Genomic DNA, 12,904 nt, shown 5'->3' with positions numbered 1-12,904 from the left:
TGGAAACACAGTGAAATTCTAGAAAGTAAGAAAAAAGGTTCTTTTAAAAAAAAAAGGCAGTGACCAACTCTTATTAAAGAGGATGATAAGTATATACTGCTCCTGCTGCTAAGTCACTTCAGTCGTGTCCAACTCTGTGAGACCCCATAGACAGCAGCCCATCAGGCTCCCCTGTCCCTGGGATTCTCCAGGCAAGAACACTGGAGTGGGTTGCCATTGCCTTCCCCAATGCGTGAAAAGTCAAAGTGAAGTCGCTCAGTCACGTCCAACTCTTAGCGACCTCATGGACTAGATACTAAACAACGGTAATTAGAATCCTTACCTTTGGGCTGCTGTTTTTACTATTGCTATCTGTGCATTAGCATGAGGAAAACGTCTTACATTTCCAGAGCATAATGATGTATTTTGTGTATTTTCACTGCAGAGTCAAGAAACAAAGAATAAATTAAACAGGGAAAAATTATATATACATAAGAAAAATACATCCTTTAAAATCTGAGGACACACACAAAAAACTTGATCTCTTATAAGAACTTTTTTACACATAAACCCACTGCCCATGTTAAGTTTTCCAATAGTTTCCACTTTCTGAATTTGTCTCCAAAATGCTTCCAATCCAGTTTATTAAAGAAGGTAAAGAGTAGAACATTAGAACAGAAATGAGGAATCCTAAACATATATTTCACACTGTAATATTTCCTGTAAATTAATCCAGATATATTTCTTCTTATTCTCTATTTAGGAATATGTATTGAGGGAAAAAAGCTTTTAAACTATATACTATGAATATACAAAGCTTTCTTATGTGCCAAAATAATAATGTGTTAATTATTAAAAAAATTAAAAGTGCTAAATTCTACTTTTGACTCTCCACTGACTTGAAAATTAGTTAGCCTTTATGTTTCTCAAATGACTATAAACTGAGAAAGTAAAAATAAAACAGTGATTTCAATCCTATTTCTGGGATATACAATAGACCAATCATATCAGTAACAGTGGTTCACTATGACAACAACTAGGAAAGATGAATGATATCTAGAAGAAAAGCAGAATAAGAAATCTTAAGGAAAAAAAAGAAAGAAAATAAAAGGAGTGCTTCATTGAGAGTTCTGCCAAGAGAACTCACTGATCATAGCAAACATACTCTTCAAACAACACAAGAGGAGACTCTACACATGGACATCACCAGATGGTCAATACCGAAATCAGACTGATTTTATTCTTTGTAGCCGAAGATGGAGAAACTCTACATAACAGTCAGCAAAAACAAGATCTGGAGCTGACTGTGGCTCAGATCATGCGCTCCTTTATTGCAAAATTCAGACTTAAAAAAGTAGATAGAGAAAACCAGTAGGTCATTCATGTATGATCTAAGTCAAATCCCTTACGTTTACACAGTGGAAATGACAAACAGATTCAACAGGTTAGATCTGATAGAGGACCTTAAGAACTATGGACAGAGGTTAATAACACTGTGGCAACCAAAACCATGCCCACAAAAAAGAAATACAGAAGACAAGATGGTTTTCTGAGGAGGCCTTACAAATACATGAGAAAGGAGAAGAAAAAGGCAAAAAACGAAGGAAAAGATATACCCAACTGAATGCAGAGTTCCAAAGGATAGCACGGAGAGATAAGAAAGCCTTCTTAAGTGAACAATGCAAAGAAACAGAGGAAAACAATAGAATGAGAAAGACTAGAGATGTTTTCAAGAAAATTAGAGTTACCAAAGGAACAGTTCATGCAAAGATGGGCTCAATAAAGGACAGGTAAGGATCTAACAGAAGCAGAAGAGATTAAGACTAAGAAGAGGTGGCAACAATATAGGTCTTAATAACCAAGATAAGCATGATGGTGAGATCACTCACCTAGAGCCAGACATCCAGGAGTGTAAAAATCAAGTGAGCCTTAGGAAGCATTACTATGAACAAAGCTACTGGAGATGACAGAATTCCAGTTGAGCTATTTCAAATCCTTAAAGATGATGCTATGAAAGTGCTGCACTCAACATGCCAGCAAATTTGGAAAACTCAGCAGTGGCCACAGGACTGGAAAAGGTCAATTTTATTCCAATTCCAAAGAAGGGCAATACCAAAGAATGTTCAAACTACCATACAACTGCACTCGTTTCACACACTAGCAAGGTAAGGCTAAAAATCCTTCAAGCTACGCTTCAACAGTATGTGAACCAAGAACTTCCAGATGTACAAGCTGGATGTAGAATAGGCAGAGGAACCAGAGATCACAAACTGCCGACATCCGTTGGATCACAGAAAAAGCAAGAAAATTTCGGAGAAACACCTACTTCTGCTTCACTGACTACTCTAAAGCTTTGACTGTGTGGATCACAACAAACTGTGGAAAATTCGTCAGGAGATGGGAATATCAGACCACCTTATCTACCTCCTGAGAAACCTGTATGCAGGTCAAGGAACAACAGATACAACCAGACACAGAACAATGGACTGGTTCAAAATTGGCAAAGGAATACGTCAAGGCTGTGTATTGTCACCCTGCTTATTTAACGTAAATGCAGAGTCCATCAAGCGAAATGCTGAGCTGAGCTGGATGAAAGCACAAGTTGGAATCAACTTTGCAAGAAATATCAGTAACCTCAGACACCACCCTAATGGCAGAAAGCAAAGAGGAATGAAAGAGACTCTTGATGAAGGTGAAAGAGGAGGGTGAAAAGCTGGCTTAAAACTCAATGTTCAGAAAATTAAGATTATGGCATCTGCTCCCATCACTTCATGGCAAATAGATGGGGGAAGAAAGGGAAACAGCCCAGACTTTATTTTCTTGGGTTCCAAAATCACTGTGGATGGTGACACTAGCAATGAAATTAAAAGATGCTTGCTCCTTGGAAGAAAAGCTATGGCAAATTTAGACAGCATATTAAAAAGCAGAGATGTCACGTCACTGACAAAGGTTCATATAGTCAAAGCTATGGTTTTTCCAGTAGTCATGTATGGATGTGAGAGTTGGACCATAAAGAAGGCTGAGTGCCGAAGAACTGATGCTTTTGAACTGTGGTGTTGGAGAAGACTCTTGAGAGTCCCTTGGACTGCAAGGAGATCCAATCAGTCAATCCTAAAGGAAATCATTCCTGAATATTCATTGGAAGAACTGATGCTGAAGCTGACACTCCAATACTTTGGCCACCTGATGCAAAGAATTAACTCACTGGAAAAGACCCTGATGTTGGGAAAGATTGAAGGCGGGAGGAGAAGGGGATGATAGAGGTTGAGATGGTTGGATGCCATCACCGACTCAATGGACATGAGTTTGAGTAAAGACGGGAGTTGGAGATGGACAGGGAGGCCTGGCATGCTGTAGTCCATGGGGTCACAGAGAGTCGGACATGACTGAGCGACTGAACTGACTGACTGATCTTTATGTATACTTAAGTATCTTTATCGGAGAAGGCGATAGCACTCCACTCCAGTACTCTTGCCTGGAAAATCCCATGGATGGAGGAGCCTGGTAGGCTGCAGTCCATGGGATCACTGAGAGTTGGACACAACTGAGTGACTTCACTTTCACTTTTCACTTTCCACTTTCATGCATTGGAGAAGGAAATGGCAACCCACTCCAGTGTTCTTGCCTGAAGAATCCCAGGGGCGGTGGAGCCTGATGGGCTGTCACCTATGGAGTCACACAGAGTCGGACTGAAGCGACTTAGCAGCAGCAGCAGCAAGTATCTTTATGACTTAAGAGTGAGGAGTTATTTTTTTTAGAAGATCCAAATAGCATGAATCAGAAGGTAAAAGTTTATTTGTTCATATGAAGATGAAAGCTTTCAGGTCAATGAAGGACTGTACAAGCAAAATTAATAGATAACTATTTGGGAAAAAATATTTGCATTCTTTAAAACGAAAATGGAATTTATCTGTTTTATACATGGAATCCTTCCAAATACAAGGGAAAATAAGGAAGTATAAATAAGAGTCACTCGGACAGCAAGGAGATCAAACCAGTCAATCCTAAAGGAAATCAACTCTGAAAATTCACTGGAAGGACTGATGCTGAAGCTCCAATACTTTGGCCACTTGACGAGAGGAGCCAACTCACTGGAAAAGACCCTGATGCTGGGAAAGACTGAAGGCAGGAGGAGAAGGGGGCAACAGAGGATGAGAGGAATGGATGGGATCATTGACTCAATGGACATGAGTGTGAGCAAACTCCAGGAGATGGTGAAGGACAGGGAAGCGTGGCAATCTATAGTCCATGGGGTAGCAAAGTGTTGGACATAACTTAGTGACTGACAACAACAACACTGAGATAATCCTGGTAAGTACTTCCCAATGGAGACATGACTTTTATGACCAGGATTTTGCTGTTTGAAAGCAAGTTCATTTCATGAAATCCTTGTGTACCAAAATTTTCCTTTCAATATTTTTATTCCAAACCAAGAAATCACTGCAATCCATCCTATTCCCAAAATTCAAAGCAAAGAATTTACACATTAGGGCCATTCTAAAAACAAAAGGTACAGGTTGGGCCAATTGACCAAACGTGGCCAATTAGTTTCTGGTGTCAAACCGTTTATCTTTTCTGTAGGGATGTACAGTAAAGTGCCTATACCTCAATTTCTTATTGCTGCTCAACATGTTAAGTCCAATTGCGTTGCCTTTCAAAGGTTTTAAACTTTCGGTCTTGTTTCGTCTTGCACATGTCTTCCAGGGATCAACAGAACTAGTAGCAACAATTTCAGATTGACGATTTAACTGTAAAAAGATCCATAGATGTTAGAGTCAATAAACAACAAAATAAGATAATTTATCAACAAGTATTTTTGAAAATCCATTTGTTAAAAAAAGTAGTAAAAATATACCAGCTATTGGAAATGGGGGAAAGGGGTGGCAGTGGCACAGACTTAAGAGTATTTCAACTATAGTACTTTTTTCCCCTTAAGCACAACACAAATATGTAGGAACATGGGTATTTATCATATTATTTCCTTTTCATTTCAGCATCACCAAAGATATTTGAGAAAATTATGAGAAAAATAAAAGGGATGAGGGTGGAGCATTTTAAGATAGCTCTTTCCTGAGAACAAAATAAAAACATTTCCCCTGCGTAACAGGCCTCGATGCACCTGTAGGACAGGACAGCCAAATACAGCAGTAAGTTATCACTGTACAAGGACAATGGCTTTAGCCAATTACCTGGATGGTTTGTTAAAACAAACTGCTGTGTCCAACTCTTACAGTTTATTCTGATTCAGTAGATTTGGGATGAGCCAGAGAATGTGCATTTCTAACAAGTCCCCAGGTTTCACAGATAGTGCTGAAAAGGGGACTACACAGCTAACGAGCCTCTGAGCCACAAATGCTGAAGCCTGCAGGCCCTAGAGCAGTGGCAACTACTAAGCCTATGTGCTGCAACTACCGTATCTGTGTGCTAGAGCCTGTGCTCGGCAACTAGAGAAGTCACCGCAATGACAAGCCTGCGCACCTCAATGAAGAGTGGCCTCACTCACCGCAACTAAAGAAAGGCCCTGTGCAGCAATGAAGACCCAGCACAGCCAAAAATAAATAAATACAGCAGTGTGCACATGCCAAAAAAAATTCTGAGACATTTCCATTAGGACTAACCATTTAATTTCACCCCTCCATATACAGATAATTACAACAAATAAATGACTGCTTATGGCATTTGGCTTCCGAGGTGGTGGCTCAGTGGTAAATAATCTGCCTGCCAATGCAGGAGACTGAGGAGACGTGGGTTCAATCCCTGGGTTCAGGAAGATCCCTTGGAGGGGGAAATGGTAACCCACTCCAGAATTCTTCCTGGGATAATCCCATGGACAGAGGAACCTTCCGAGCTACAGCTCACAGGGTCTCAAACAGTCAGACACAACTGAGCACACGCACACATAGACAGCATTATGATAATTACTACATACTCAATATCTCACTTCATCTGCATATTTTATACATTTCAGTAGTTCTTCAGACTGGGATTCAGAAGCTACACCTAAAACATCAGGCAAATTACTTGACACTACTGAACTGAATGGCAGGATTAATATGCTCAAATTTCCCACTTCAGTTCTCTTTCTCCAACAAAATCTCTTCACCATGTATCACTGAAACTTTATGGGAACTCTGTTCCTAGATTATGAAAGATCACTGAGCTTAGACAGCAAAGTAACTTGTCTAAACTGGTTAAATGGATTTGAACAAAGTATTGACCTGACAACAAACCCTATGCTTTCCCATACTACACTGCATGTAAGGAATTTTTTATAGTGTTACTTGCAGAAATGTGGGCTTCCCTAGTGGCTCAGATGGTAAAGAATCTGCCTGCAATGCAGGAGACCTGGGTTTGATTCCTGGGTTGGAAGATCCCCTGGAGAAGGGAATGGCTACCCTCTCCAGTATTGTTGCCTGGAGAATCCCATGGACAGAGGAGCCTGGCAGGCTACAGTCCATGGGGTCACAAAGAGTCAGACACGACTAAGCAACTTTCACTTCACTTCATTTTGCAGAAATATAAATACTATAAATTATGGAAATATAATTATAGATATTAATTCTTAACCAGAAGAGACAAACCCAAACTATGTTATTCCAAGTTAACACTCAAAATCGTAAATCTCAAAATCAAAGGAATAAAAATTTCTTTATATGTTAATAAATGTAGAAAGCTAATCCTAAGATAAAAAATTATCTTACTCAATATACAGGCACCTAACTCAGCAAATTCAACCATATTTCTTGACTAAGTGCTAACACATTTTCAAATTTCCTTTTTAAGAAAATATTTAGGCATAGCAATAGACAACTCAAAGTTCATCATTAAAACAAGATTTGCATAAGACAAATTCTTAAATTTCCCAATTCTGCTACCAATAGGTTACTATCAAAAGCTATACACAGTCAGCAGTAAGACAAACAGTACTTTCAGTTTTGTAGATAACTCATGAAAAACATTTAGTGCATTGTTAAATTGCCTTAGAAAAGGGCCCTTACTATCTGTTACACTTAGAAAGTAGCTTGCAGGGGGTGGGGGCAGGGGGAATGTCACCCCATAGGAGAATCACAGGCAGAGTACATCATGAGAAACGCTGGGCTGGAAGAAGCACAAGCTGGAATCAAGATTGCTGGGAGAAATATCAATAACCTCAGATATGCAGATGACACCACCCTTATGGCAGAAAGTGAAGAGGAACTAAAAAGCCTCTTGATGAAAGTAAAAGTGGAGAGTGAAAAAGTTGGCTTAAAGCTCAACATTCAGAAGACGAAGATCATGGCATCCAGTCCCATCACTTCATGGCAAATAGACGGGGAAACAGTGGAAACAGTGTCAGACTTTATTTTGGGGGGCTCCAAAATCACTGCAGATGGTGACTGCAGCCATGAAATTAAAAGACGCTTACTCCTTGGAAGGAAAGTTATGACCAACCTAGATAGCATATTCAAAAGCAGAGACATTATTTTGCCAACAAAGGTCTGTCTAGTCAAGGCTATGGTTTTTCCAGTGGTCATGTATGAATGTGAGAGTTGGACTGTGAAGAAAGCTGAGTGCCGAAGAATTGATGCTTTTGAACTGTGGTATTGGAGAAGACTCTTGAGAGTCCCTTGGACTGCAAGGAGATCCAACCAGTCCATTCTGAAGGAGATCAGCCCTGGGATTTCTTTGGAAGGAATGATGCTAAAGCTGAAACTCCAGTACTTTGGCCACCTCATGCGAAGAGTTGACTCATTGGAAAAGACTGATGCTGGGAGGGATTGGGGACAGGAGGAGAAGGGGACAACAGAGGATGAGACGGCTGGATGGCATCACTGACTCGATGGACGTGAGTCTGAGTGAACTCCGGGAGTTGGTGATGGACAGCGAGGCCTGGCATGCTGCAATTTATGGGGTCGCAAAGAGTCGGACACGACTGAGTGACTGAACTGAACTGAACTGAAATTTGTAAAAGAGTCTCTTCTCATGCAGTTACAAACCTACAGTACAGAATTAAAGCTGCCAGAAAATTTAGAGCTATCTGTTGAATTAAAATACAGCATATAAATTATTTCAGATGCATGGCACATCTACTTTTCTTTATGTAATAAATAATTTTTATTTTATTTTACTCATATTCTTGGTAATCTACATCAAATTATTGAGAGAAAGTTGTAAACAAGTAAAGTTCGAGCCATTTATGACCATCTCATGGATTAGAATACTACTATTATTCAGTCTAAAAGTGAAAGTGAAAGTTGCTCAGTCCTGTGTGACTCTGCAACCCCACAGACTATACTATACAGTCCATGGAATTCTCCAGGCCAGAATACTGGAGTGGGTAGTCGAGCCCTTCTCCAGGGGATCTTCCCAAGCCAGGAATCGAACCAGGGTCTCCTGCATTGCAGGAGGATTCTTCACCAACTGAGCTATGAGGAAAGCCCCAATTCAGTCTAAAGGCCCCCCCAAAACTTTAATTTTCCTTCCCCTCTAACCCTCAGTTTCCACGTGGCAGTAGTGGCAAAGAACCCACTTGCCAATGCAGAGATGGTAAGAGACATGGGTTTGATTCCTGGGTCTGTAAGATCCCCTGGAGGAGAGCATGGCAACCCACTCCAGTGTTTTTGCCTGGAGAATCCCATGGACAGAGGAGGCTAGCAGGCTACAGTTCACAGGTCGCAAAGAGTCCACATGAAAAGCCCTAGGTGGATTACAAAGTCTCAGAATTCTCACAACCATCCTATAGTTACATGCAGACCTAAAACCTGACATTCTAACTACTTTAATATGGGCTTCCCTGATGGCTCAGTGGTAAAGAATCTGTCTGCAATGTGGGAGACCCAGGTTTGATCCCTGGTTCAGGAAGATCCCCTAGAGGAAACGGCAACCCACTCCAGTATTCTGGCCTGGGAAATTCCATGGACATTAGAGTCTGGCAAATTACAGTCAACAGGGTTGCAAAGAGTGAGACGCAACTGACCAACTGAACACACACACACGTACTCTAATTCATAGACCATAGGCTGTGGGCCAGATTTGGCCTTTGAGTCTTGGTCTGCTAATCCTTGTATTTTAACATTAATCATTAATAACTAATAAGCAGCCAGTTACCAGAATATAAGCTCCACCGGAATAAGAAACTTGTCTGTTTTGCTCTCCATCATCTAGAACACTGTTAACAATACCTATTTTGCGCCATGATTATTTCACTGGGACTGCTAAATGTGCAAAAGTTACCAACATGTGTGTCTTCCTCCCAAGCTTACCGCACATCACAACGACAATTAAAAACAAAAAACTATTCAGGAAATTTAGCATCTAAGAATATCAGAAAATAAGACAGTATAAAGGAATCTATTAAATGATTAAAGACATTAAAAATATATGTTAAAGGTTCTGAAATTCTTAAAATTGAAATGGAAACAAACAGTACAGAAAGAACAAGGTACTATAAAAAACATAAAATTTTAAAAGAGAACCAACAGTTCTACAAATTATATTTAAATTGTTTTTAAAAAAAGAAAAAGAAATGAATGACTAAACAGCAGATTAGGTATAGCTGAAGATAAAAGTGAACTGGAGGACACAACTGAGGAAACTATATAGAATATGGTATAGGAATGATTTTTTTTTTGGCCCTTTATCTTTTTTCTTTTACACATAAAATATACATTAAAGGGCATAAAAGAAAGATGGTCTAATAATACCTAATAAAATTAGTTCCAGAAAAAATGAGGAAAGGCAATATCTAGATAATGACCAAAATTTTTTCAGAATTAATAAAAAACATGCATCCTTTATATAAAGAGGCACAATGAAACTGCAGGAACCCAAAAGCAAAAAGATTATTCTGTGAAAGAGAAGGGGAAGAATACTAAAACACTTTGAACCAAAATAAAGGCTTTCTCCTAATTCTACACTCATTTTCAAATACAGTAAAGGGGCTACATTAAACTAATGACCCATAAGGACCTATATACTACCCACACTATTAAAAAGACTTTCTTTTACACAAAGACTTTCTAAGGGACCAACAGATATGGACCATTTTAAGAAAATCAACTCCTACTGTACAATTGTGCTCATTTCACATACTAGCAAGGTAATGCTCAAATCCTTCAAGCAAGGCTTCAGCAGTACATGAACTGAGAAATTCTACAAGATGGGTTTACAACAGCAGAGAAACCAGAGATTAAACTGCCAACATCCATTGGCACACAGAGAAAGAAAAACATCTACTTCTGCTTCACTGACTACACTAAAGCCTTTGACTCTGTGGATCAAACAAACCGGAAAATTCTCAAAGAGATGGGAGTACCAGACCACCTTATCTGTCTCCTGAGAAACCTGTATGCAGATCAAGAAGCAACAGTTAGAACTGGACATGGAATAATGGACTGGTTCCAAATTTGGAAAGGAGTATGACAAGGCTGTATGTTTTCACCTTGCTTATTTAATTTATATGCAGAGCATATCATGCGAAATGCCGGACTGGATGAAGCACAAGCTGGAATCAAGATTGCCGGAAGAAATATCAATAACCCTAGATATGCAGAGGACAACACCCTTATGGCAGAAAGAGAACTAAAGAGCCTCTTAATGAAAGAGCAGAGTGAAAAAGCTAGCTTAAAACTCAACATTCAAAAAATAAATATCATGGCATCCAATCCCATCACTTCATGGAAAATAGAAGGAGAAAAAGTGGAAACAGTGACAGATTTTATTTTCATGGGCTCCAAAATAACTGTAAACGGTAACTGCAGCTATGAAATTAAAAGATGCTTGCTCCTTGGAAGGAAAGCGATGCAAACCTAGACAGCATATTAAAAAACAGAGACATCACTTTGCCAACAAAGGTCTGTATAGTCAAAGCTATGGTTTTTCCAGTAGTCATATACAGATGTGAGACCTGGACCATAAAGAAGGCTGAGCGCCAAAGAACTGCTGCTTTTTAACTGTGGTACTGCAGAAGACTTTTGAGAATCCCCTGGACAGCAAGATCAAACCAGTCAATTCCAAAGGAAATCAGTCCTGAATATTCATTGAAACGATTGATGCTGAAGCTGAAGCTCCAATACTTCAGCAGCCTAATACAAAGAGCTGACTCACTGAAAAAGACCCTGATGCTGGGTAAGATTGAAGGCAACGGTGGCAACAGAGGATAAGATGGTCAGATGGCGTCACTCACTCAATGAATTTGAGCAAACTCCAGGAGATAGTGAAGGGCAGGGAAGCCTGGCATGCTCCAGTCCATAGGGTGGCAAAAAAGTTTGGACACGACTTACTGACTGAACAACCACTTTAACACTTTCTTAAAATTGATTTAACACCCATCTATAGAAAAGGCATCATGTAATATCTCCTTTCCCATCTTCACTTTCACAGTAAACTTCTTCCACTTTACAAAAGACATAATTCTTACTGTATTAAGAGTTTAAAAACCTCATGAAAAGAACATTTGTAAATACTGGTATCCGGAACCTCTTTTGGCCCTAGAGTAGAGTTTCCTATCTTTCCCTGTTTTATATATATTTCTGTTAAAATTGAACCTATAGTTGAAAACAGTATTCTGGACCAACTTAGGATTTTCTTAAAATAACTATTTAATATAATGCAAAATGGAAAAGCAAAAGTGATGAAAACTTTCATTTAATGACTTTATATCTCTACTTTAGTTAGTATCAAGAAAAGCATTGCCCCAAGGAAAAAAATCATGTGAGAACAATGAAAAGAAAGCCCTCCTCCCCCGCAAAAAAATTTAAATTTGCACACATTTATTACAAGCAGGTAAAAAATTCAGGTCAAAACCAAGGCTGTATTTTTCTACTAGAATTCCATGGTAAAATGTCATCATAAGGAGGGAAATTAACAGGTATATTTGAAATAAAAACATGCATATTTGAAAAAAAAATCTACTTATTACAGATCAATAATATGTCTGGTTTAACTGATGGCCTTGTCAAGTAAGTGATGTGAAAGCATTTCCCACAGATCACATGAACTAAATATGCAGTTCCAAAATTTAAGAAAATATACAAAAACAAAATATTTTACAAACCATATGGGCAAAGGCCAATTAATAATGAGCAAGATTTCAGTATTTTCAGTTATTTCTGAGATCATCTGGTTAAAACAAAAGGAAGTAACAAGTATAACTACTGCTGCTGCTGCTAAGTCACTTCAGTCGTGTCCAACTCTGTGAGACCCCATAGACGGAAGCCCACCAGGCTCCCCCATCCCTGGGATTCTCCAGGCAAGAACACTGGAGTGGGTTGCCATTTCCTTCTCCAACGCAGGAAAGTGAAAAGTGAAAGTGAAGTCGCTCAGTCATGTCCGACACATTAAGTACTGATAAAGCCTTTTTAATATATTTCCCCCAAATTCAGACAGACAACAAATCTAAAGACTGGATTACAAATTATGTTAAGCTTTCAAACTTACATTACATTGCCATGTGATTTTTTTTTTTTGGCTGCACTGGTTCTTCACTGCAGTGCACAGGATTCCAGTAGAATCCTGGAACTGGCAGCCTCTGGAGCAGTAAGGCTCAGTAGTTATGACACAAGCTTTCTGTTGCATCACACAGGCTTAGTTAGCTGCCCCACGTCATGTGGGGTCTTAGTTTCCCAACTGGGGACTGAACCGGAATCCCTGCATTGGAAGGACTGGACCACCAAGGAAGCTTCTACTATGTGATTTCTGCCATTTAAATCAAAAGGAAAGAACTGAGTGATAAATGCTATAGCAATTATCACTATATCCATCTATTATGTGACCAAGATTTCTCAGCACTCATATCTAAAAAAACATAAAATTACTGTAGGAAGTTACAGCATAGCAATTAATATTTATGGATACATAAACTAAATGAATAAGAAAAGAAAATAGCAACGCCATCAATTTTAAGAAATATATTTCCAATATAACTACTCAATAGGTTTAACAATTA

At 39.1% G+C, this 12,904-nt stretch overlaps 1 protein-coding gene across 8 annotated transcripts in view; it reads right to left on the bottom strand.

Annotated features, from left to right (window-relative positions):
- Positions 1-12,904, bottom strand: part of SENP6 (SUMO specific peptidase 6) — a 132,048-nt gene that overhangs the window by 79,723 nt on the left and 39,421 nt on the right. For 7 of the 8 annotated variants that reach the window (XM_055534832.1, XM_055534826.1, XM_055534827.1 and 4 more), the window contains exons 4-5: positions 4,585-4,727; positions 323-418 (exon numbers count right to left, since the gene is read on the bottom strand). In XM_055534832.1, the coding sequence (XP_055390807.1) occupies positions 323-418; positions 4,585-4,727 (239 nt within the window). Of the gene's footprint in view, positions 1-322; positions 419-4,584; positions 4,728-12,904 lie in introns of those variants that run through there. The other variant, XM_055534834.1, reaches the window with a different exon arrangement.

This window comes from Bubalus kerabau, chromosome 9 (genome assembly GCF_029407905.1).
Source record: "Bubalus kerabau isolate K-KA32 ecotype Philippines breed swamp buffalo chromosome 9, PCC_UOA_SB_1v2, whole genome shotgun sequence".
NCBI lineage: Eukaryota > Metazoa > Chordata > Mammalia > Artiodactyla > Bovidae > Bubalus > Bubalus kerabau.
The sequence above is the reverse complement of the archived record's forward strand: the minus strand, read 5'-3'. Positions and strand labels throughout refer to the sequence as shown.